The sequence below is a fragment of the Ascaphus truei genome, chromosome 2 (genome assembly GCF_040206685.1).
Source record: "Ascaphus truei isolate aAscTru1 chromosome 2, aAscTru1.hap1, whole genome shotgun sequence".
Classification (NCBI taxonomy): Eukaryota; Metazoa; Chordata; class Amphibia; order Anura; family Ascaphidae; genus Ascaphus; species Ascaphus truei.
In genome coordinates, this window is record NC_134484.1 from 50,728,797 (window position 1) to 50,751,001 (window position 22,205).

The following is a 22,205-nucleotide window of genomic DNA, read 5'->3' on the forward strand; positions in this document are numbered from 1 at the left end:
ATGCAAAAAAAAAATGCCTTGGGCCACAATTGCTTTATGTTTTGACATTGCATAAAAAGTGTAATTTCTGGAAGCTCGCTTTCTTACTGTACATTTGCCTCAATTTTTAGTGTACAAATGGCGACGTGTGTAGTAAAATGTTTACTGTAAGAAATGATTACTACTACAGGTGATACGTACGGGGAAGGTTGTTTTACAAAGGTACTGCAATGTGCAGTAGTAACCCAACTTTTGGGTGTACGTTGTCCTTTTAAAAATAGCTACGCCTTGCAAACGTTGGCATTGTTTATTAATAGTAGAAATACATTTTCACAGTAAATAGTTTAGCATTTCAATTGGATGTTTTTATGTGTACTGTGCGTACTCCCTGCTAAATCTGGCAGATTTTTACATATCTGCATAAAACGTACAAAATAGTGTCTGTTTATATATTCCTTCCAGATCTGTTGAACGTAACTTATGTGTGGCCTTTGGTATTGTCTTTGTCACGATTTCTATTCCATGTTGAATTTCTATTGACTGTACATTCTAAGTATTCAGATAAAGGATTATTATTTGAGAGAAATATTCTGAAATCCCACAGGCTTTAAAGAGGCTTGTTTAATAATAAAGAAACATCAGTATTATTGAATAGGTATGAAAAACTTTGTATGGGAAGAACAGTAGAATTTGTCTTTATTTGCAATTTATGATCTTGGGAAAAAAACAGCATGATTAAAAACGGGAATCCTATAAAAGTGGAATAAGCTTTGGACGTGTGGCATCAACAAAATTGAATTTATTTCCATCTTTAAGTTTTGGGTTGTAGTGATATATTGTAAAAATGTAAATGCCGATAAATAGTCTAAAAGGGGACACTGCAAAAGTGTCTAGGTGCAAACTTTCTTAATATAAAGTAATGGAGCTCTCTCCCCCCCCCCCCCTCTCACTTTGTCCCTACACTGTTCTCTCCCCTCTCTCTCCCCCTTCTCCCCCAGCCAAATTTAGCATTGTGCTGTCTGAACAGTCACCACCGCCCTGACCGGCGACAGGGGAACCTATCCTACTTTTTGCGCTGTGGCCGGTCACAGTGGTGACTGACAGTCGAGTCAGCACTGTAACTCAGGAACCAGCTTGGAATTTTTATTTTTCTACCCATGCTATACAATTATTATTTTTTTTTTAAAAAACATTTGTATTTTTCCAAGAAATGAAAATAGAACATTTTTTTTTTTTTTTTTTTAAACCGTCCCTTTGGACTAGCAAAGTGGCATTGCACACTTAACCCTTCAGTGCTTATGTTTGATTTTTCTACATAGTAGTAAACAAAATGACTGTATTGAAAGTCGATGTACAAAGAGCTCTATTCCAGACATCCTGCTTTTTTCACAGGGATAGGAGGTAATTTAGAACTTGACCTGTATGTGGGTGGCATTATGTGAGAGTAACAGGGAAAATACCAGAGTCTACATGACGGCTCACTGATAACAGCCAGATGTAGAGGACACATAAAGAGGCCTTTCAGTGGTGGTATACAAAAATAAAAGGACTTATTGTACAAGGAAAACACGCTTCTAACTTCAATACATGTTAGGTAAAGAGTGTGTGGTAGTTAAACAGGTCAAGGTTAAACATGTACATGCACAAATGTAAACAGACATCTTGATAACCAGGTCCCGAAGCATTCCTCAAGCTCTGCCTCAAGTCACTGTTTTAGTTCTTTGTTATTAATAGCAAAGTTTATGTTTCGATAGAATGGATTGGACACTTTTTTTCCTATGCAGTGTTCTCAGAAATAAAACAGATGTGTGAGCTATCTCTGTTTGAACTAATCGAACTAGAAATAAAACAGCTGATCCTAGACTACAGTGCCTGCCAAAGCTAGCCAGAAGACAGAAAAAAAGAAAATGAAAAAGATAAAGAGAAGACAAAAAAGCCCTAGCAGGCAGTAGTAAGATTATCTAGTTCAGATCTGTCTCTTCCCAGACAAGGAACATTTTGTAAAATTAAACACAAGTAATCTGTGCAATCTTGCCTGCTGAAAGCTTTCAAAAACAGACGTGTATACTGCAGGGTTTTTTTTCCCCCCTCTTCAAAATGCTAATTTTTATCCAAATTGAAAACAGAAAATTAACATTACTTCCTACCAAATGTTAAGCTTTTCACGTCTATAGAGAGCAGATGTTGATGCAGAATATGTGAGCAAGATCTCTATGTAAACTAATCCAAATGGTATTTAAGTTTGCTACATCTACTGTAAGTTGTCTAGAAAAGATAGAAGCCGCGTTGAAAGAATTTGAATCAATTATGAAGAAACTCGGCGATTGTGTTGTGTAGAAAACTCTGTATTATAATAAGCAGATACGTTAATATCAATAATTAGAATATCCTGTAAAACAAATGCTGCAGATCACGGCGATTGAAATCCCCAATTCTGCCTTAGAAGTGGATATAGGGTCTCTCAGGGTGCAAATTGATCTAGAAATCAAGAAAAGTGTGTGAATATGTATATGTATATATATATATATATATATGTATATATATATATATATATATATATATATATATATATATATATATAGCGCGATCCGTTACAAGCAAACCTGCTTATAACGCGATGTGCGTGTGGCTCCCAATAATATGCAGTACCATAATGCAGATCCCCTACCATGCTGTTTTCTAGCCTCTCCTGTGCCCTGCTGGGGTGACCAGGACTTGTCATTTTCCTGGTGGCAGGGAGCTGGCTGCCTGTGCCACCCCCCCTCCTCCTCGGCTCTGGCGTCAAATAACGTCACGTGACCCCACACCTGTTACCATGGCGACACATCACTCTGACGCTCTGTTCAGGGGGATCAGACACACACACAAATACACAGTCACACACAGAGACATACTGTCTCTTTAAGGGCGCAGGCTCTGATTTTCCCCTCTCTCCCTATCAGCCGGAAGCTGAAGGCAGAAGCGGGGAGAGCAGAGAGCTGCCAGATGCTGCTGATGCCAGGTCAGTCCTGCGTGATGGTGCCACTGCACCACGGGCCTGGAACAGCTGGGAGAGATATCCCAGTTCTCCCCCTCTGGCGGCCACGGAACCCATGAAGGGGTACAATGTTTGCGCAAAGTTTCTGCAATGTTTTCACACAATCTGCATATAAAGCATTCAGATTCTTTGGACCCTAAGCACCGCACTATAACGGGGTTCAGCTGTGTATATATATATATATATATATATATTATATATAATGTATGTGCATATGTAGCCCCTGCTACAAATATGTGTATACTTTGAACAATACCGAAATAATCTGCATATATATGGTATACAATAATGCAATAACAGACACTGTCTCTGATCTGCCATGCCAGGGCATATGGGATTGGATAAGAAGGAAACCGGATAGGATGTTGAAACAAACTGTCAGTTTGAGAGACACGGAGGAAGTTCAACTGCCAGTCTGAGACCAGACACAGAGATAGGGAATGCCAGTCTTAGAGCCACACAGAGAAACAGTCCATGTGATAGTGAGGGGTTTAAGAGGCAGCTTGACACTCACAGATGGTGAAAGAGGAGGCTTATGAGATCGCTAGCCAAGGATAGAGAAAGTGAGAGTCATCTGCAGAAACATATCTCCTACGCATAAAGAGAAGTGTGTTATGAGGAGAGGAGTCACCAGTAACAGAGAACCAGATACTTGCAGGTCTGTTAAAGAGCGACCGGAAAACAGACAGCCCATAGGACTTTTCCTGCAACTTGAGTATATTTTTACAAATTACACGCACACCACATAAATGTTTAACCCTGAACATGCCTGCAACATGACTTCATGCCTATATGTGAGATAAGAGCTCCAATGCAGTGCAAGCACAAATATTGACCTAAAAGGCTTCTTCATCAAACACTAGGACTACTAAAACGGACAATAGCACAGCATCCTTGTTTTAGTGTGTATATATGCATGTGTCTGTATATGTGTATATATACAGGGCTCAACAAATGCACTCGCCCACATGCAACAGGCGAGTGCATTTTGGCCGCTGTCGAGTGTTTACCTGCGGCAGGGTCTGGTGGCGTGGTGCAGCAATCTCCGTCTTCTCCCCTGCAAATTGTAATGTTTCCCCTGCAGATCCTGAAAAAATGGCCGCGCGGCGCCAAGTGACGCCGCGTTGCCATGGCAATGGGATTCTACTTAACCTGCAGGGGAAACATTACAATTTGCAGGATAAAAAACGGAGATTGCCGCACCACGCCACAGGTAAGAGTCGTGAGGGGGGTTGAGGGAGTTACTTTTGAGGCTGGGGGGAGTTACTTTGGGGGGGGGTCGAGTGGGTTTTGCCCTGGTTTGTCGAGCCCTGTATAGATATATATATACATACATACATATATATATATAAATATTTATATATATAGATATATAGATATATATATACACATATATATATATGTGTGTGTGTGTGTGTGTGTGTTATGTAAAGCTTATTTTCATTAGGAGGTGAGGGCCGCCGGGTTTAAGTTTCCCAGGGGTCATAAAGGACCAGTAAATATATACACAAGTTTTGTCTGGTTTTATTCAAAGGGTCCAAATTATGGTGTACTAAGGGAGGGACTCGGGCCCTGCGATAGCACATATAGACTGTGGAAATAGATGGGATAGATATCTATATATCTAGTAGTAGTGTAGTACAACAGAAATAGATGATATAGAATCTCAAAAGTTACTCAATACACTCATAAATTCAATGGAATTGGCAGGCAATGTAACAATGCAGCGGTGCGTGAGACTTTATTGGGGGGTTGCGGGCCGCGCGGCTATTACAGAGGCCCGGGGAGTTTGCGCACCGCTGTAACAATGTATAGTGTTGTTTCTTTATTTCTGCCTCTGTTCTTGGTCAGGTGTAATCACGGACTTCACAGCATCTCATGGCATGTATTAAAGAAATAGGAGGCATTTACAGTGTCATGCATTTTAATTGCAAATCGGCAAGCAGAACACAACTTGTGTGAAGTCTCTATAGCTTAATAGCCTTGCAGGATACAGAACATCAAAAGGAAGTTTGATCACAGTGGATATGCCCTGGCGTGTCTCTCCCTCACCTGATTGTGCCGACTAAAAGACCCACCCATCGATGTCACATCCTCTGATCTTGACTGGTGTCGTCTCTGTGTGTCCAGATTCTGCAACCCGATGCGTTTCACTGTCAATCAAGACTTCTTCGGGTTGAATGGAGCAGCTATTTATAGCTCTATAACTCTTTTCACATCTCACAATATTATATATAATACCGTATAAATAAAATGTGTGGGAGTCTGCATAAAAAAGTGCTAATAATATTGTATATGTATTAAAATACTACTTTATTTAGTTTGTTTTTAAAATATCAATATTCTGTAGTACTAAATGCCAAAAAATTATTTAGTGGTTACATTGTTTGTTTTTCAAGCACTGTGGATAAGCTTGCTCGTGTCAAGGAAATGGTTTTTGTTGTCCACATACTTCTAAAAGGTTTTAGACTGTGTAGGTCTAATAAAAATCTCCAAACATACAAACTCATTTATATTATCACTTTCAGGAATTAAACCAGATAACTAGAATTCAAATTAACATTACATCTAAAATCACTTTTTTTCTATATCCCCATCCAGATGATTCTTACATCTATGTAGCGACGCCAAAGCACTAGGTTCTCATGGAATTGGCTGGTGGACCAAATATAATCATCTTTCCTAACACCCATAAAATTTTTAACAAGTCCATGTGAATAATAAAACAAAACTAGTTGGCAGTTAAAATAAATTAGATACTTTCAAATAAAAAGGACTTCTGTTTGTCCATCATACCCAAGTATTTAACTGGATTATATCCTATTTATGAAAATCTATATGTAGCTGTTGGGAGGAGGTTTGTGTCTTCCCCAGTATGAACAATTTTGAAGATGTATAGATGACAGTCGTAATAGGGAGAGGGCCACAAGACAATTTTGGCTTTTTAAAGTTTTGTGCACACAACCAAAGCACATTTAAAATATAAATATAATATGTCCAATAATACTTTTGATATTTTGGATGTAACCATCTTTGATGAAAGGAGCAGACTTTGCACAAAACAAAAATAGGAAATGCACAGATTGCAATAGCATTTTTCATCTGTTCCCTAGCATTTTACTTGCTGCAAGCTACCGACCACTGGGGTCACCGTCAAGGGTCCATATATGAGAGCAAAAAGGTTGTGTACAAAATAAGAGGATTTTAAGGGAGAATCCGTTAATGATTTACAGATAATCTAAGATCTCACATAGAAATAAATTGATGAAATATTAACAGTTCTATGAAAGTGAAGAAGAAACCTGACAATACGAAAGTTTCAGTCTATGCTGAATGCACTCCATGCAAAGGCCAGACGAGGAAAATGTTGATGAAACATTAGAACCTAATAACTTCTAACCCAAAACTATCCCAATTACCAGGTGCTAAGCTCTGAAAGAGCACAACAAACCTTAGGGCTCGTCCAGGTTGAGAGTGAACGCGCATGCGTGCTCGCACTCGGCGTGATCAAACATATTGAGGCAATGTTTTTGACCAGCATGCGTGCACATGTGAGCGCACGGCACTTAGCTGCTTGGAGAGACAAATCAATTGCATTTGACTGCTCGCTAGCGCGTCACTTGAACGGTTTGCCCAATGAGGGTGAAATCAGACAGGGGTATCAGGAGAGATGAACCTCAGCAGTATAAGAACTTATACAGGCATACCCCGGTTTAAGGACACTCACTTTAAGTACATTCGCGAGTAAGGACATATCGCCCAGTAGGCAAACGGCAGCTCACGCATGCGCCTGTCAGCACGCCCTGAACAGCAATACCGGCTCCCTACCTGTACCGAAGCTGTGCGCAAGCGGGGAGACTATAGAGCCTGTTACAAATGCGTTATTTACATCAGTTATGCACGTATATGACGATTGCAGTACAGTACATGCATCGATAAGTGGGTAAAAGGGAGTGCTTCACTTTAAGTACATTTTCGCTTTACATACATGCTCCGGTCCCATTGCGTACGTTAATGTGGGGTATGCCTGTACTGCTATAATCAGCTATAATCTGCTATACCAGCATTATTGCTGTATATGAAATAATGTTTATTATTATTAATAAGAAACATACAATAAATACACAAGTAAGACAAAAAGGCTTTCTGATATTATAAAGAAAATTGCAATGAGTTACAGAATTATGCATAAAAAACATTGGAACCAGAAGGAATTAATGAAACCATTAACTATACATGTTCTTTTGAATTATAAAAAGTTTTTTTGGACATTATTAATTATGATGTTGTGCAATGTATAAAAATCTAATTGTATTAATCAGATCTATTATAATTATATATTTATTTATTTTATATATCTTTTTTTGCTCACAGGACATTTTAACAAACAATTTTTTAAAATTAAAAAAGATTTATTTATATCGCTACTAGACATTCATTTAGGTTATGATAATGTAACATACATTATTTATTGGAAAATTATATCACTGTTTAAATTTAAGTTCAATAGATATTTTAGTTGAGATCTAGCATAAATTTTATTTTTAATACACTATATAATTAAATATACTCGTAGATTATATATCACATGTAGTTATTCAATTAACATTATTTATTGTAAGAATTATTTATATTAATGTTATATAAAATGGTCCCCTTATTTTTACAATTTGCATAAAATGTTTTATCTTGTATACATTCTCAGGATACAAATTATTTCTCCTCGTATATCCATTTTAAAACAACCGTCTTTGCTTGTGTTTTTGTGCTAGGCCCTCACATATTATATTTTCTCATCTGACTTGTAAAGTATAAAGTGGTTATTCCGATTCATTTGAAGCAATCTGTAAGAATAGTCCCAGTAAAAAGCTCCCAGTTCTTGTTTTTTTCTGTGATATTATGTGCTATATTTTTTTTGTTTATTTTTTAGACCATGTTGCACCCATTGTGTATATTTGTTTTTAATTTATATACACATTTTTAAATGTTTGCATCACATTGTTCGTTATATTTTACAACTGTTCAAGGGAGGTAGTAACATCACCGGTGCACCAGATATAATCTATTTTCTGGAGGTGAGAAAATGTAGCACTTGCACACAATGTTACATATTTCTGTAGGAAGGAAGCTATGTACTATGATGCATTTTGGTATTAATGAGTTGATATGATTAGTCTGCTTGAGGTGGGGCGGGGATCATATCTTTAAGTATTTTAGGTAAGAAATAGAATCAGAAGTAGAATATCTGGAGTTTGGATTTATTGATCAATAGGAAACCATACTTGTCCCCATTTGTGACTTCCGGTTTTTAGTCCCTTGATGGCATTTTTTTTCATACCAGAAAATAAAAATATTTTTTGTGAGCATATTCACATGTCTCAGACAGGTCTGCAGCCCTGTTTTCCCCCATTATTTCTTAGCATGCAATGCTTCCACTGCAGCCAGGGATTCTGGGTAATGATATACAAATGAGCACACAGTGTCACCTTTTGCTTCAATCCATTTTAACATGAAACCCCCATAAGCTTATGCCTGTCGTATTACACAGCTCTTCAGCACAGCTTGGGTACAGAAGTGCATAGCAAGTAAACCTACTCTCGGTGGCTTGTTTTTTTTGTCACTTTGTTACCATAACATAATGTGTGGTTTAATCCCAGGCCGAAAACCCTGTCATTTTTAAAAGCGCTCCAGATTTGAAACAAAGATTAGCCCACAGTTGGATTACTACAGATGTCACAGGGGTTATTACACCAGCTGGTGTGTTTTAGGTGGCATATTCTGCGCTATCCCTGCTATAGAAGCCGATGGAAAATCTGAGATTCTGTGTTGTGTGGCTGTAAAAACCCTTGCTGCAGTACAGCTCTAGATCAATGTTTTTTTTCTCCAAATGCTTGAATTATAAAGCATGTAAATATGGTCAGAAGCAGGGTTACCACCTTCTATTGAAGGCCAACCTGGAGAAAATGTAAAATAAATGAAATCCCTTGCGTGGTGGGCGTGGGATGCGGCGCCTCCCGGCATCCTGCTGCAATACCCCTTCCAACTGCAGTGAACATGATTTGATGCCGCGTTGCCACGACGACGCGACTGTACGTGTCTTTAGGTTGAACTTGGCAGATGATTTTTACACACTTTCTACAGTTTTTTTGTGTGCATAAAAACATTATTTTTCAGTTTATACCATTAACTTCCGCCTGACTAGAAAAGTCGATTTCTGTTCTATAAAAGATATAATTTTTGACACGTTGTGTGGATTGAGACATTTCTGGTTATTACGTAAAATTACATGGGTGCAATTTAAAATGTGATTTCCCTATGACAAAAAAGCGGGTTGCAACACAAAAGTACATACTTTCCATGTGCACTTTTTAACTGCAGTCTTTTTGGAAGAGTGGTGCCCAAAACGACACTCCATATTGAAGGTGTGATCTTACTATGGATTTATACAGTGGCATAATTATTCTTACTTCCCTTCCATCCATACCACTTTTATGCAAAATAATCTTATTTGCAGTTGCAGTTACTGCTTGACATTGAGCACTATTGCTAAATCTGCTGTCTACAAGCACTCCTAAATCCTTATCTATCAGGGATTGATTTAATTTTGTCCCATTTAATTAGTAAGTCGCCTGTTTATTCTTGCTTCTCAAATGCATAATCTTACATTTATCTGTATTAAATCTCACCTGCCATTTACCTGCCCAAGTTTCCAGTCTCTCCAAGTCCTTCTGGAGAGAAATGACATGCTGCTCTGATTTTGATATCTTACACAATTTTGTGTCACCAGCAAAGATGGAGTCTTTGCTCTCGATGCCAACCTCAAAGTCATGAATTAACAAGTAAAAAAGCAGTGGCCCCAGTACTGATCCTTGAAGTACTCCACTCACAACTTTAGCCCAAGATTGAAAGGTTACATTTACGACAACTCTCTGTTGTCTTCTTTCAACAAGTTTTCAATCCAGTGGGAAATATTTTTACAAAATCCAAGTATACCACATCAACTGCATTGCACTACCTACCTCTTCAAAGAAACTAATAATGTTAGTTTGGCATGACCTTTCCCTCATAAATCAATGCTGACATAATAATAATGTAGTTATCCATTAGGTATTCCTAATCGCGTTCAAATTGAGTCCTTGAATATGAAATATACTGGTTTGCTATTCCTGAACATGGCTCCTTAAGAACCCTCGGGTGGCTTTGGGGCCCAGGTGCTTAAGTTACCTTCATTTTATCAAGCCGCCTTTGCACTTCTTCCTCAGTTAACAAAATGTTAGTTACTGTAATGTTGAGGCTTCGGCTTCCACCTGTTGCAATATGTTTGCAATTGACTCTTTGGTAAATACAGAGGCAAAGAATGTATTGGATACTTCTGCCTTTTCCTTAACTCCAATAACTTGCATGCCTTTCTCACACTGGAAGGGTCCTATAGTCTCTTTTCTAATTTTGTTATTAATGTACTTACATACATTTTTAGGGCTAATCTTACTTTCTACTGCAATTCTTTGTTTACATTTTTTTTGCTAGTTTGGTTGCCATTTTCAACTTTTATTACATTCCTTATAATTCTGACATGATGCCTGTGTGTGTCCCTTCTGACTTAAAGAATCTAAATGCCTGCCTCTTCATTTCCATTTCCTCCCCTTCTTGTTTAGCTACTTTGGTTTAGACTTGTTTCTTTTATATTTATGACCTGAGGGTATATACATTGATACTGTTTTACAGACTGCCCATTTTTCCCCCTGTATTTTGTATGCAAGAACTTCATCCCAATTTATTCCTGGTAAACTATTGCTTAGTTTACTAAACCCTGCCTTTCTAAATTAAGAGCCTTTGTTTTCCCCATATAATTAGGTCTTTAAAATAATTTATTTTAAATTAGACCATGTTATGATCACGGTTTCCCCTAATGTTGCGGACATGACTGTGTATTTACTTATATATTTTATTAGTTCCGTCATGCTCTTTTCCTGTTGGTTCCTCAATAATTTGGGATATATAATTGTCTTTTAGTACACTAGAAACCTGTTTCCTTTAGTTATAATCCTAATCTCATTTGCTCCAGTCTATCTCCGGATAATTAAAATCACCCATTATGCAAACATTACCTCGTTTTGATGCCTTCTCCATTTGCAAAAGTAGTTTGGCTTCCTCAATCTCACAGATACTGGGTGGTTTATAGCATATCTCAACAAAGAACTTTTGTTTTTGTACTTTTACCCCCACCGCTAATTTCTATCCACAAATTCTCTACATTTTCATCAATCCCTTCATACACATCTTCCCTTATATGAGGTTTTAAATCTGGTTTAACATATAAACATACTCCACCACCATTAATTGCCCAGTCATGAGTTTCCTGCCACCATGGTTCAGTAATGCTTATGATATCATATTGCTCCTTTCTGGCTATTATTTCAGGCTCCCCCATTTTACTTGTGAGGCGTCATGCATTAGAAAGCATGAATTTAAGGTTGCTACCATTCTGTACTAATGGCTTATCTGCCTTTCTACTCCCATTGATTTTAGTCTTTAGAAATGTACTAGTACAGTATTATATGTATTTAATATAGTATATCTGTCTTTAATACTGGTGCCTTCCTACTTCCTAAACTCCCACTCCCCCCCCCACTCCACCCACTTGACCCATACTGTAACTTTTTCTCCATTCCTATTTATTTTGTCAAGTCAATTGCCTCTTGCTTGTCCCCCCCCCCTCCCTAGTTTAAAACATCCTACAACCTTTTTAACATTCCCCCCCCCCCCCCAGCACAGAAGACCCTCTTTGTTTAGGTGCTGTAAAGATATCACCCGTCAGGGAAGGACTCCTGGTGCTCTACAAAAACCCAAACCCTTCCTTCCTACATCACTTTCTTCGCCATGCATTAATCTCCCTGTCTCCAAATGCCTCCCTGGGGTACAGCAGGGGTGCTCAACTCCAGTGCTCAAGCACCCCAATAGGTCAGGTTTTCAGGATATCCCAGATACTGCTCTGGAGGTCCTTGCCTTAAGTTTGCCGCCTAGATCCATGAAATCATTCATTAGGACCCTCCATCTTCCTTTAACTAACTGTTATGGGTGCCGACGTGTATCAGCATATTAAGTGCTTACTAACAGATTAGAGAACTAAATTAACAACCTTGTTCTGACCTTGATGAGGATAAGAACCAAAAAAAAAAATATTTGCATGCTAACACTAAGAACAGCAACTGCTGGGGACGAAGTAAAAATCTATTCACATTTATTAACTGTTTAACATCTTGATGATTATAAAAAAAATTCTCAAGTGTTTTGCTTTAGATGTGTTTAGAATAAACGGTGTACATTGTACATGCTTTAAAAAGTGGAACGTACTGTATAACCTGAATTGAGAGTAGCAAATATGATCATATAGCTTTTACTTGTATGGAATAGTTAATGTTCCATAATATGGTTAGGGTAGATGATTTATTCAATTGCTACATTTTAAATATAACTAGTGCAAATAAAACCTGTCACCGAGTGCCTGAAATGTTTTAAATTGACAGCCATAAGATAAATCCACAATATATAGTATAATCTGTTTTTTTTATTAATTTTTTTTTAACTTTCACACATATAAAATCATTAACAATTCACAGCCGGGATTTTCGCAGCAGTTTTGTGCTCGATGCCCAAAGGACGCCTGAAATGATGAGTCTCTAAATTGTAAGTAGACTCTTGAGCATAATTGATGTATTTAATCATTAGAACCACTTAAGGCAAAGTATTTTGGCTGATTTTTCTAAATAAGACTAAAAACAAAAAGAAATGGAATGGAAAAGCAAACTAGCATGAATAAAACAAATAGAACTTCCCTTGGAGCACAATTATGCCCAATATTTTCTAATTAAATATTTTCTTTATGTTTTAGTGTAAAGAAATGTCTTTTTTTCCGATTTTGGAACTGTAAGAACACACAGGGTGGTAATTCGTCCGTATCCAACCATGTTTCGATTTTTTTTTTGCCAGGATGTTGTGATGAGATCTGTTCTTATACCCAAGCTGCATTTTGATAATACATCACCTTTGGTTGCTATGGTCTTTAGATCTTCAGTCAGTGTAACATTTTTACATTGTTGAGCAAAAAATATGAAAAGTACATTTTAATATATTTCTTAGAAGGCTAGAAACGGAACTTTTTTTTAATGCTTTTTCTCCTGTATATTGTGCAGAGAGCACGCCGTTTTTATATCACTTGACTTACAGTAGCATTAATGTATAGGTGTAATTCCAGCTCATTGTGTTCTCTAAACAATTCTAACCATGCTGATAGCAAACAGTTAGCTGCTTTCTTGTGTGTGTGCGTGTGTGTGTTTGTGTGTATGTGTGTTTATTTCGCATTGCATTTCATGGTACCTCTGAAGGGGGAAATGTTGTCAATCAAGTGTTATTCTTCACCATTAGCTTCACCGGCCCTTATCAGAGACAGTAAAGATAAGGGGAAGCGAAGCCATGGCAGTAAAAGCACTTGCTGAATGCGCAGTGACATCAGATAAAAGGGAGCAGCCAAAGGAAATCAGACTCATACGAAGTGTCGGCTCACAATGTTTACGAACTAATTTTGAAAATACTTGTTAAGTTGTCAGATATTTGTAGAAATGTCACCCAGTCATGCAGATGTACTCCTTTACCCTCTTAAGTGCCGGAAGATCCAAGGTACAGGAGTGCCACGGCCCTCCCGGAAACATCGCACTGATGTGATCGCTCATGAGATAGACCACATGATCAGTATGGCACTGCGGTGAAGTGAAGTTCCTCCTCTCCTGTTCAGAGTATGTGATCGTGATCTCCCTTAGAAAACAAGCAAAAAGAGAGCTGATGTAAGCCAGGGGTGCCCCCGACCTCGCCCTCCCCCCGCTCGGCCACGGCGTTAAATGACGCACGGGGTCATGTGACCTCACGTTGAACCCACGCCATCATTTGGCACCGGGTTACCATAATGACGACGCCTTGCTGGAGAGGAAGGTAAATGTGTTATAGAGGCCTCGCGCGTTCCCCCGGAATTTCATTTAAATGCCTGGGGGGAGAGCGCGGGACCTCTATAACTGACGCGCCCCCCCACCCCCTCAGAAAATCCCCAGGGGGCGCACCCCTGATGTAAGCAATACCTTATAAGGTGCTCCAGGGTGCCAGGCCTGAGGTCATACAACATACGTCTATAGGCCACTCAAGGGGTAAAGATGCCACATATTTGTTCACTTTAGTCCTATGAGGGATTACTCTGATATGATTGATTACTCTGATTCTGATATGATGCCTCCGTCCTTTCTGACCTTAAGAATCTAAATGCCTGCCTCTTCCTTTCCATTTTCCCCCCAACCTGTTTAGCTATTTTGGTTTAGACTTGTTTCTTTTACATTTATTACCCACTGATAAGTGTACTTATCTAATACTGTTTTTAAGACTGCTCATTTTTCTTCTGTTTTTGTAATGCACAAACTTAATGTCAATTTATTCCTTGTAGACCATTTCTTAGTTTTTCTTGAAAAATGCAAATGAACAGAATATGATTACCCCATATAATATGTTAAAACGTAACCGTATATATATATATATATATATATATATATATATATGTGTGTGTGTGTGTGTGTGTGTATCTATCTATCTATCTATCTATCTATCTATCTATCTATCTATCTATCTATCTATCTATCTATCTATATGTAGATATATAAACCGCAATATATTGATGAGTGCTGCCATTTGTATGTAGATATATATATATCTGTATTTATCTATAGAAAAATATTTCCCATAGTAAAATAGAGGCAGCACTCTGTATAATAAATATAAAAGGCACATATACAGACCCATGTACATACTGTGTCTTTTATATTTAATATACTTTTTTTTGGATTACTACAGTGCTGCCTCTTTTTTCTATACTATTAGATTTTTTAGTGTTCTATTAGAAACTTCAAACAAAAAATATATACAGTACATTGCAACCAATGAATTGCGTGAGCTTTGGATACATTTGAAATGACAGTAAGTTATTGCCCAGTGATAACAGTATTTTCCACCTTTAAACCTGGTCGTTTCTGCAATGTTTTGCGTGGCCATTCTACAGCTGAAGCTTGTACTCGTACAGCAATGATAGTAAGTCTACAGTACTTGATATATTACTGTGCAAACAAGACAGATTGCTGATGTGTTTAATGTAGTTGGTTTCTATTGTTTTGTGTGTGCAACATTAATGATCACTTTATACCACACACATTAAATGTTATGCATGTCGGTTTCATAGAACTACAGGGACAATGCGCACAGTTTTTCCTATTTGGTTTCTTTCCTGCTTTTAGTTTTTCGCTTAATCTAATTTATTTTCACAAAAATTCATAGATTACCTATAACGTGTGAAATAAATGCAGACCAAGAGAACCAGCTGTTTATTAACAACCTAGAAAAAGTTGAGCAAATAGAAAACCACTGAGTGTTTTAGTATTTCACAGGTGCAAATATGGTTCAGAAGTAAAATAAAACCTTAACAGCAGCATAATAAAAAAAGAAAGAAATGAAAATTCTGTTTGGTAAGATCATGTTCATGCATAAATCTGTTTTATGTTACGTTTAGCAGCTGGACGCCTTTGACGCACGTATTCCACTGATCTGTTTTGCTCAGACGCAACCTGAGTACAATGTAATGTTGCTCATCAATACATTAATATCACAAAGCACCTGCATTACATAGAACTATGATTTTGTATCCATCACCACTGTTTTTTCTTACAGTAATTGTTAGTGACAGAATTCTGAAGCCAATGAGAAATCTATAAACTGACGCATACATTTGTAAATCGTATTGGTTCGGTTTTGAAAATGCTTACCCAATATAATGGGTTAGGTTTAATGATTTTATTATTTTTTAGAACAAATACAAGTAGTACCCCACTCCCAGCTTGTGAACTATACCGGGTAATATTTGTATTTGCAGTTACTACTGTAGGTTTAGATGCACCGTTTGCTTGAGGATTGCTGTGTGTGCGTGTTGATATGTACCGCATGTGTTGACAATTGAGAAGATACATCACTTGTTTAAATTTACTGATGTAATTTTGAAAGAGCTTATTAAAGGCGCTCACTCAGTCTCCAGATTGTTGTAGTATTAGTATTTCTTTTTCATGTTACACACACACACAAAATTAATTTTAGTGACATATTCCAAAAGTACATGTATGTGATTTTAACTTTTTTTTAATCAAATCATTCATTTTAAAATGATATTTTAAAACATTGTAACCATATGCTTTAGATTGATAAACTTTATAAAATGTATTTAAAGAGGCAGTCCAAGCAGCTGAAAAAAAAAACCCCAAGCTCAACATTTATTTTTTGTTTTATTATATGCAGTTTTTGATTACCTTATTGAAAACTAATTACCTAAGCTGCCGATCGATTGATTCTCCCGTGATTGAACAGCACAATCCTGTTTCCCAGGGTTCACTAAATGGCCGTCTTTCAGTTTCACATCAATCCTTCAGTCAGTGTAACTCGGCATCTACAGTACAATGCATTCTTATATTACCATGGTAACAGTACAATACAATAGATACTGTTGTTACAGTTTGCAGCTCAAACTGCTGGAAATATTGGCAACAAATTATCACAAACAGGAAAGTGTTGCAAAGATCTTGCACTGCTGGGGAGGTGGCTAAAACCTGTTATAGAAATCAAAGGGTGCTCCGTATATTAAAACTAATTAAAAATGGCAGTAAGAGTTTAATTAAAAAATTAAAAAAAAGGTAGTAAATATTACCTAATACTACAGAACGGATGTATAAAAAAAACAACAAACCAACAGGGTATTGGTTGTATTGCTCCTTGTATCTCTCTTGGGATGATTGTTCTATAGCAGAGTAATGTGCGGAAATTCTCTTATTATGAATGTCTTCGATTTTCATTATATTTGTGACGGGACACATATACACTGTATAAGTACCCCCAATATAAACAATTGTATTATCTATTTGTATAACGTATTATCAGCAAGTTTCTCATCTTTCAAGTTAAAATAAAATAAAAAGAAATAAGGTGACGTAGCCGGGAACCAGCTAAACAATCTGCTTGACCACTTAGCAGCAGACAGGGAAGGGCAACACGATGTGGGTGTGAAAAGCTCTAGAGAGAAGTAAGTAAACGTTACATATTTCCACACCTCACAAATTAAGTGTTTTCTGGATCAGAAAAGAGCATTTTCTTTCTGACGTATTCTTTGTGGGCTTTGAACCAATTGAATAGCAGTTCTCTCAATCTCAGTGTAACATCACCAGACAGGTGTGGCATACTCTTGGGAAGGGCAGCTGTGCTGCTATGACAACCTTTATTTTAACAACATAGGTCTTGGAAACCCTTTTTTCCTTCTTGCTGTCATTGCAGTCTTAAATCACAGGAATAATTAAACTATTTAACGTCTTACTTTTTTTATAGTGGGATAAAGTTTTGGCGTCTATTGCTATAAAGTCTGTTATGTGCGTTTTCCTTCAATGAAAATCTGATATTTTTTTTCAGGGGAAACAATTGTGGGAATATATATATATATATATATTTAATTTTTTTTTCTCCTAAATTATTGGATATTGAATTTCTATAAAACATTTACAGTGTTAGATATGACCTCAGTCAGTTCCACCTCTGCACGTTAAAGCATTAATCATGTGTGGACAGGAGGGACCAGCAAGAGAAGGTGTATTACACCATCGGTGAAGATAAACGTGTTACACTAGGAGATAGTATTAGGTAGTTTTATATTTATATCGCCGATGGCTCTTTACACTTGAAGAAAATATAACTTGCGGATCTGTTCCAGAACTCTACATGTTGGTTTGTCTTGCTACTTTCTGGGTCAGTAGTTCTGCACAGTAGGTTCTTCTCTGGTAGATGGTGTTTTAGGACAGAGTGCAATTTTTGAGTTGACGGCTCTAACGTGGTGGTATACTAGTGTTTTCTGGGTAATGTTTTTCTAGGGCGCCAGAATTTGGGTGGTGGCAGATTTCTAACCCTGCAGGAGGATTTCCCAGAGCAGGGAGAGATCTGGACAGTTTCCTCCATCCTGATTGGCTGCTGCTGGGTAAAGCAGCCAATCAGGAGGAGGTGTTAGGAGCCTAGGAGCGGAGCAGAGGAGGAAATAGCATTGTCCAGAGAGAGGTGAGGGTGTGTGGGGGTCACTGTGTGTGTGTCATTTGACCCTCCTCTGTGCTTGAAAATCTAAGTAAAGGCCACGCATGTATATGTCCCGGTTATAACAAGGTCTCATTCTGTGGACCCTGAGGACAGCGTTATAACGGGGTTCAGCTGTACAAGTTTACAGTACTTTCCGATCTGAAGTGTTCCGCTAACTTTGTGTCCAACTCTTTGCATAAATTTTGTTCATCTTTACATATGGATTTTTCATTCATAATCCTGTGTGTTTTTTTGTTTTAAATAAATCAGTTGTGTAGTATTAAATAATACTTACTGCATTAAAAAAACAAAACTTTTTATGCTCTTTTTTAATTATTTTTAATGTTATAAGCTTTCTTGGGTTGCCATAGCAATCATTTAGGAAGCCACACTACTTCCTCTTTTGGAATAGGCAGCCATGCTGCATGCCCTGGGAAGCAGTATCTTCGCTGATCGATCATGGGAGAACAGATTGATAATTTGGATTGTTGTAAATGTAAGGAACTGCTGCATTCATTAACACAAAAAAGAGCAAGAGGAAATGCTAGTTTGCTATGTCTTTCATCGGTATCACACACTTCATTGGGATTTCCTTTTATTTGTTTTCTATTTAGTGTAAAAATCGATGCAAATATTTCTTAAGTACGGTCTCTCTTGTGATTTGATAAAATCTTCTTTTAACTTATTCTTAATTACTGTAACTTTTGAATTGTGCTTCTAACATTCTAGTTGCAAGACTGCTTAGCAGTACAATACTCTGCATTCTATTACTGATTCTCTCAAAGCGCATGGTACTGTAGGAAAATGCAAGATTTCACTGTTTATAGATATCCGTAATAGGTGACTTTGTCCATTGTATCACAGACCCTCATAGGCAAATGGGTTTATTCCAGGATGCCACCTTCTCAAAGTCAATTACATAATTTGTAATGACTTGGAACTAGGCCCACTGATGGCTTTCCCCCAGGGCCCACTACATAGTGGTGTTCCGGGGGCGGTGCTTAAAAGCAGTTGAGGGAGGGGTGAGATGGTAAGCAGGCCCTCAGTGCCTGCGAGAACAGTGGTGGAGAGGAGCACAGGACTGTTGTTCGTCTCTTCCTCTTTGTGGGCGGTCTTCTTTTGGACTGTATTCAAAGTTCTGCTCATTAATTTCTCTGTCTGAAACCAATGTTTGGTTTACTTTGAAGCCTAGGAGATCAGCTGTAATACTGTAGATTGAAAATATTTAATATAAATGAAACCAAGAGTTTCGACTTTACTAACTACCATGGAAAATATAATGCACCGTAAAGTTTTAGTTTCGCTTTGGTTGACTAATCCGTTGATGGGTCAAGGTGGAAATCTTCAAACAATTTAGTGACATTTTATTTCCAGTGTTAAAGAATTATGACCTCTTTCTATAACTTCTTTTCTTTTCCTTTTGTAGGTTACATTTGGTGGAACCTTCATTGGCATTGGGCGTAAAACTCCAGATTGCCAAGGCAACACGAAGTACTTCCGCTGCAAATTCTGCAACTTTACCTACATGGGCAACTCATCCACTGAGTTGGAGCAACACTTTCTACAGACGCATCCTAACAAAATGAAAGTGTCTCTATCCTCTTCTGATTCTGGTAAACCTTCAGAGAAAAGCTCCAATAAATCAAGCCCTATTCCTCGTTCTTGTGAGCCTGGAGATTTGGGAAAGTGGCAAGACAAAATCACTGTTAAAGCAGCAGATGATATGCCTGTTGGATACTCAGTGCCAATTAAACCAGTAGATTCTTCCAGGCAAAATGGTACAGATGACACCAACTACTACTGGTGCAAGTTTTGTAGTTTCAGCTGTGAATCATCCAGCACTTTCAAACTGTTAGAGCATCACAGCAAACAGCATGGGGGAGGGAAGTCAGGAAGCCCTAATTCAGATTTCAATGACAAGATCTTCAGGGGATCAGTCATTAATCAAAATGAAATTACCAAAAATTCTGATGAGCAGCTCGCAGGAAAAATAGAGAAAGGATTGGCTAAAAAGAAAGACATCTCCAATAAACCAACTGAGGATTTAATAGTAACAAACTACAATTGTCAATTTTGTGACTTTAGGTACTCTAAGAGTCATGGCCCTGAAGTAATATTGGTTGGGCCTCTTCTACGTCATTACCAACAGCATCACAATATTCACAAGTGTACTATTAAGCATTGTCCATTTTGTCCCCGAGGCCTCTGCAGCCCCGAAAAGCACCTTGGAGAAATTACTTATCCGTTTGCTTGCAAAAAAAGTAATTGTTCCCACTGTGCTCTCTTGCTGTTGCACTTGTCTTCTGGGGTGACAGGGAGCACAAGAGTTAAACACCAGTGTGATCAATGCTCATTCTCCTCTCCTGATGTAGATGTCCTCCTGCTTCATTATGAGAATGCACATGAAGCCCAGGCATCTGATGTCAAACAGGAACTGAATCACCAGCAAGTGACTGATGGACAGCTGACCGTCAAAGAAAACAAAGAACACTCATGTACCAAATGTGACTTTATTACCCAGGTGGAAGAAGACCTTTCCCGACACTACAGGTAACTAAATGAAATTAGAAAATAATATCAGTTGTTAAATTCAAAGAAGTTACTGATGTTGAAATCTTCTGAGCACCAACACTACGTACATATTGGTCATAATAGGGAAATAATCATGGATACATGACAGGCCAGTTTGTCACATTATAAGATTACGTTACAATGACTAATTATACTTTCTAAAAACCCCTTTAATGTGTTTGGCCAATACCTCATATTAAAAGGATTGACTAAGCGTGCTGCATGGTATTTTTGGATTCCTGGTATATGCTATGCTGCTCCTATGTTGATTTACTAGTAGTTCATAAATGAAGTGTGTGCATATTCTACCCCTTCTAGCATCATTAAATGCAATTAGAATTAGAACCATTATTTGCCATAAAGTGGTCCCTTTTACAGTGTAAACTTCAGTTGGCATTTATCTGTTCTATTGTAAATTTGATTTGAGTACTCTAAGAGAAGCTACAAGAAAGTGGGATGAATTATAAATGTTTCACCAAAGTAATTTTTACCATATTCTAGGAAGGTTGGTGTTTTGACCTGTTCTGCAAGACAACCTCCATTTAATCTGTTTGGCTATATTGAGCTATCAGGATTAAAAAAAAAAAAAAATAGTTTCAGGTCCCATTCATGAACAACTTTATAAAATCTTTGACTGGCCATAAGCATAGATTATTATAATCTGTGACCTTGCTGTGACATCATATGTTGTATTTGTACAATAGTAAAACTAATTGATGATTATTTATTATGACCTTAACTAAATGTCAAACATGTAACCTATCAGCTATTACTTGCTGGCTTCTCTCTGAGACGTAACATTCTAATACGTAAAGCAATATGACTATAATCTTTCAATTTATAAGATTGCCCATCCCCTAGACCAGCAATAAAATAATAACGTTTAACTGGTTTTATTTTTTTCATTTTCTTTCGGAAATGAGCAGACACTTTTTTTTTATCTGCCGATGTTATCTGCTGAGGACACCCAACTCCAGACCACATAAAAATCGAATTTAAAATGTGGATAACTGTGGGTTGCACATTTAATTTTTCTACCTGTTGACTTACAAAAAAATTCAGATTCTGAGTTGTAGCGGAGTTTGCCCAACTAATATCTATTTTTAGATGTGTTACATTTCTAAGCACGTTTAACACGGCTTCTCATATTAAACAATCCTTTATTATGCATCATTGATTCCATTTGATATTGGGAATTCTTTATTTGAAGGGGCATCTTTACATCTACTAAAGTAGGTGAGCAGTCTACACGATGATGAACCAGTAGTGAGGAATGGTACAACCTGTAGTATTATAACATTATCTCATTTAAATAAGGCAACCCAGAATTTGAAAAGTACTCTGAAGACTTGGAGTAAGTATCTTTTGGATATCACATTATTCGCCAGGATTTGCAGAATTCTGAAATTTCTGAGTAAGAAAATAACTCTACGTG

The 22,205-nt window shown here is 37.5% G+C and overlaps 1 protein-coding gene across 4 annotated transcripts in view; it reads left to right on the top strand.

Moving 5' to 3' along the window:
* The window catches only part of TRPS1 (transcriptional repressor GATA binding 1), a 254,142-nt gene that overhangs the window by 66,830 nt on the left and 165,107 nt on the right, over window positions 1–22,205 (top strand). For 3 of the 4 annotated variants that reach the window (XM_075582406.1, XM_075582407.1, XM_075582408.1), the window contains one exon: window positions 19,626–20,749. In XM_075582406.1, the coding sequence (XP_075438521.1) occupies window positions 19,626–20,749 (1,124 nt within the window). The remainder of the gene's footprint in view (window positions 1–19,625; window positions 20,750–22,205) is intronic. The other variant, XM_075582409.1, reaches the window with a different exon arrangement.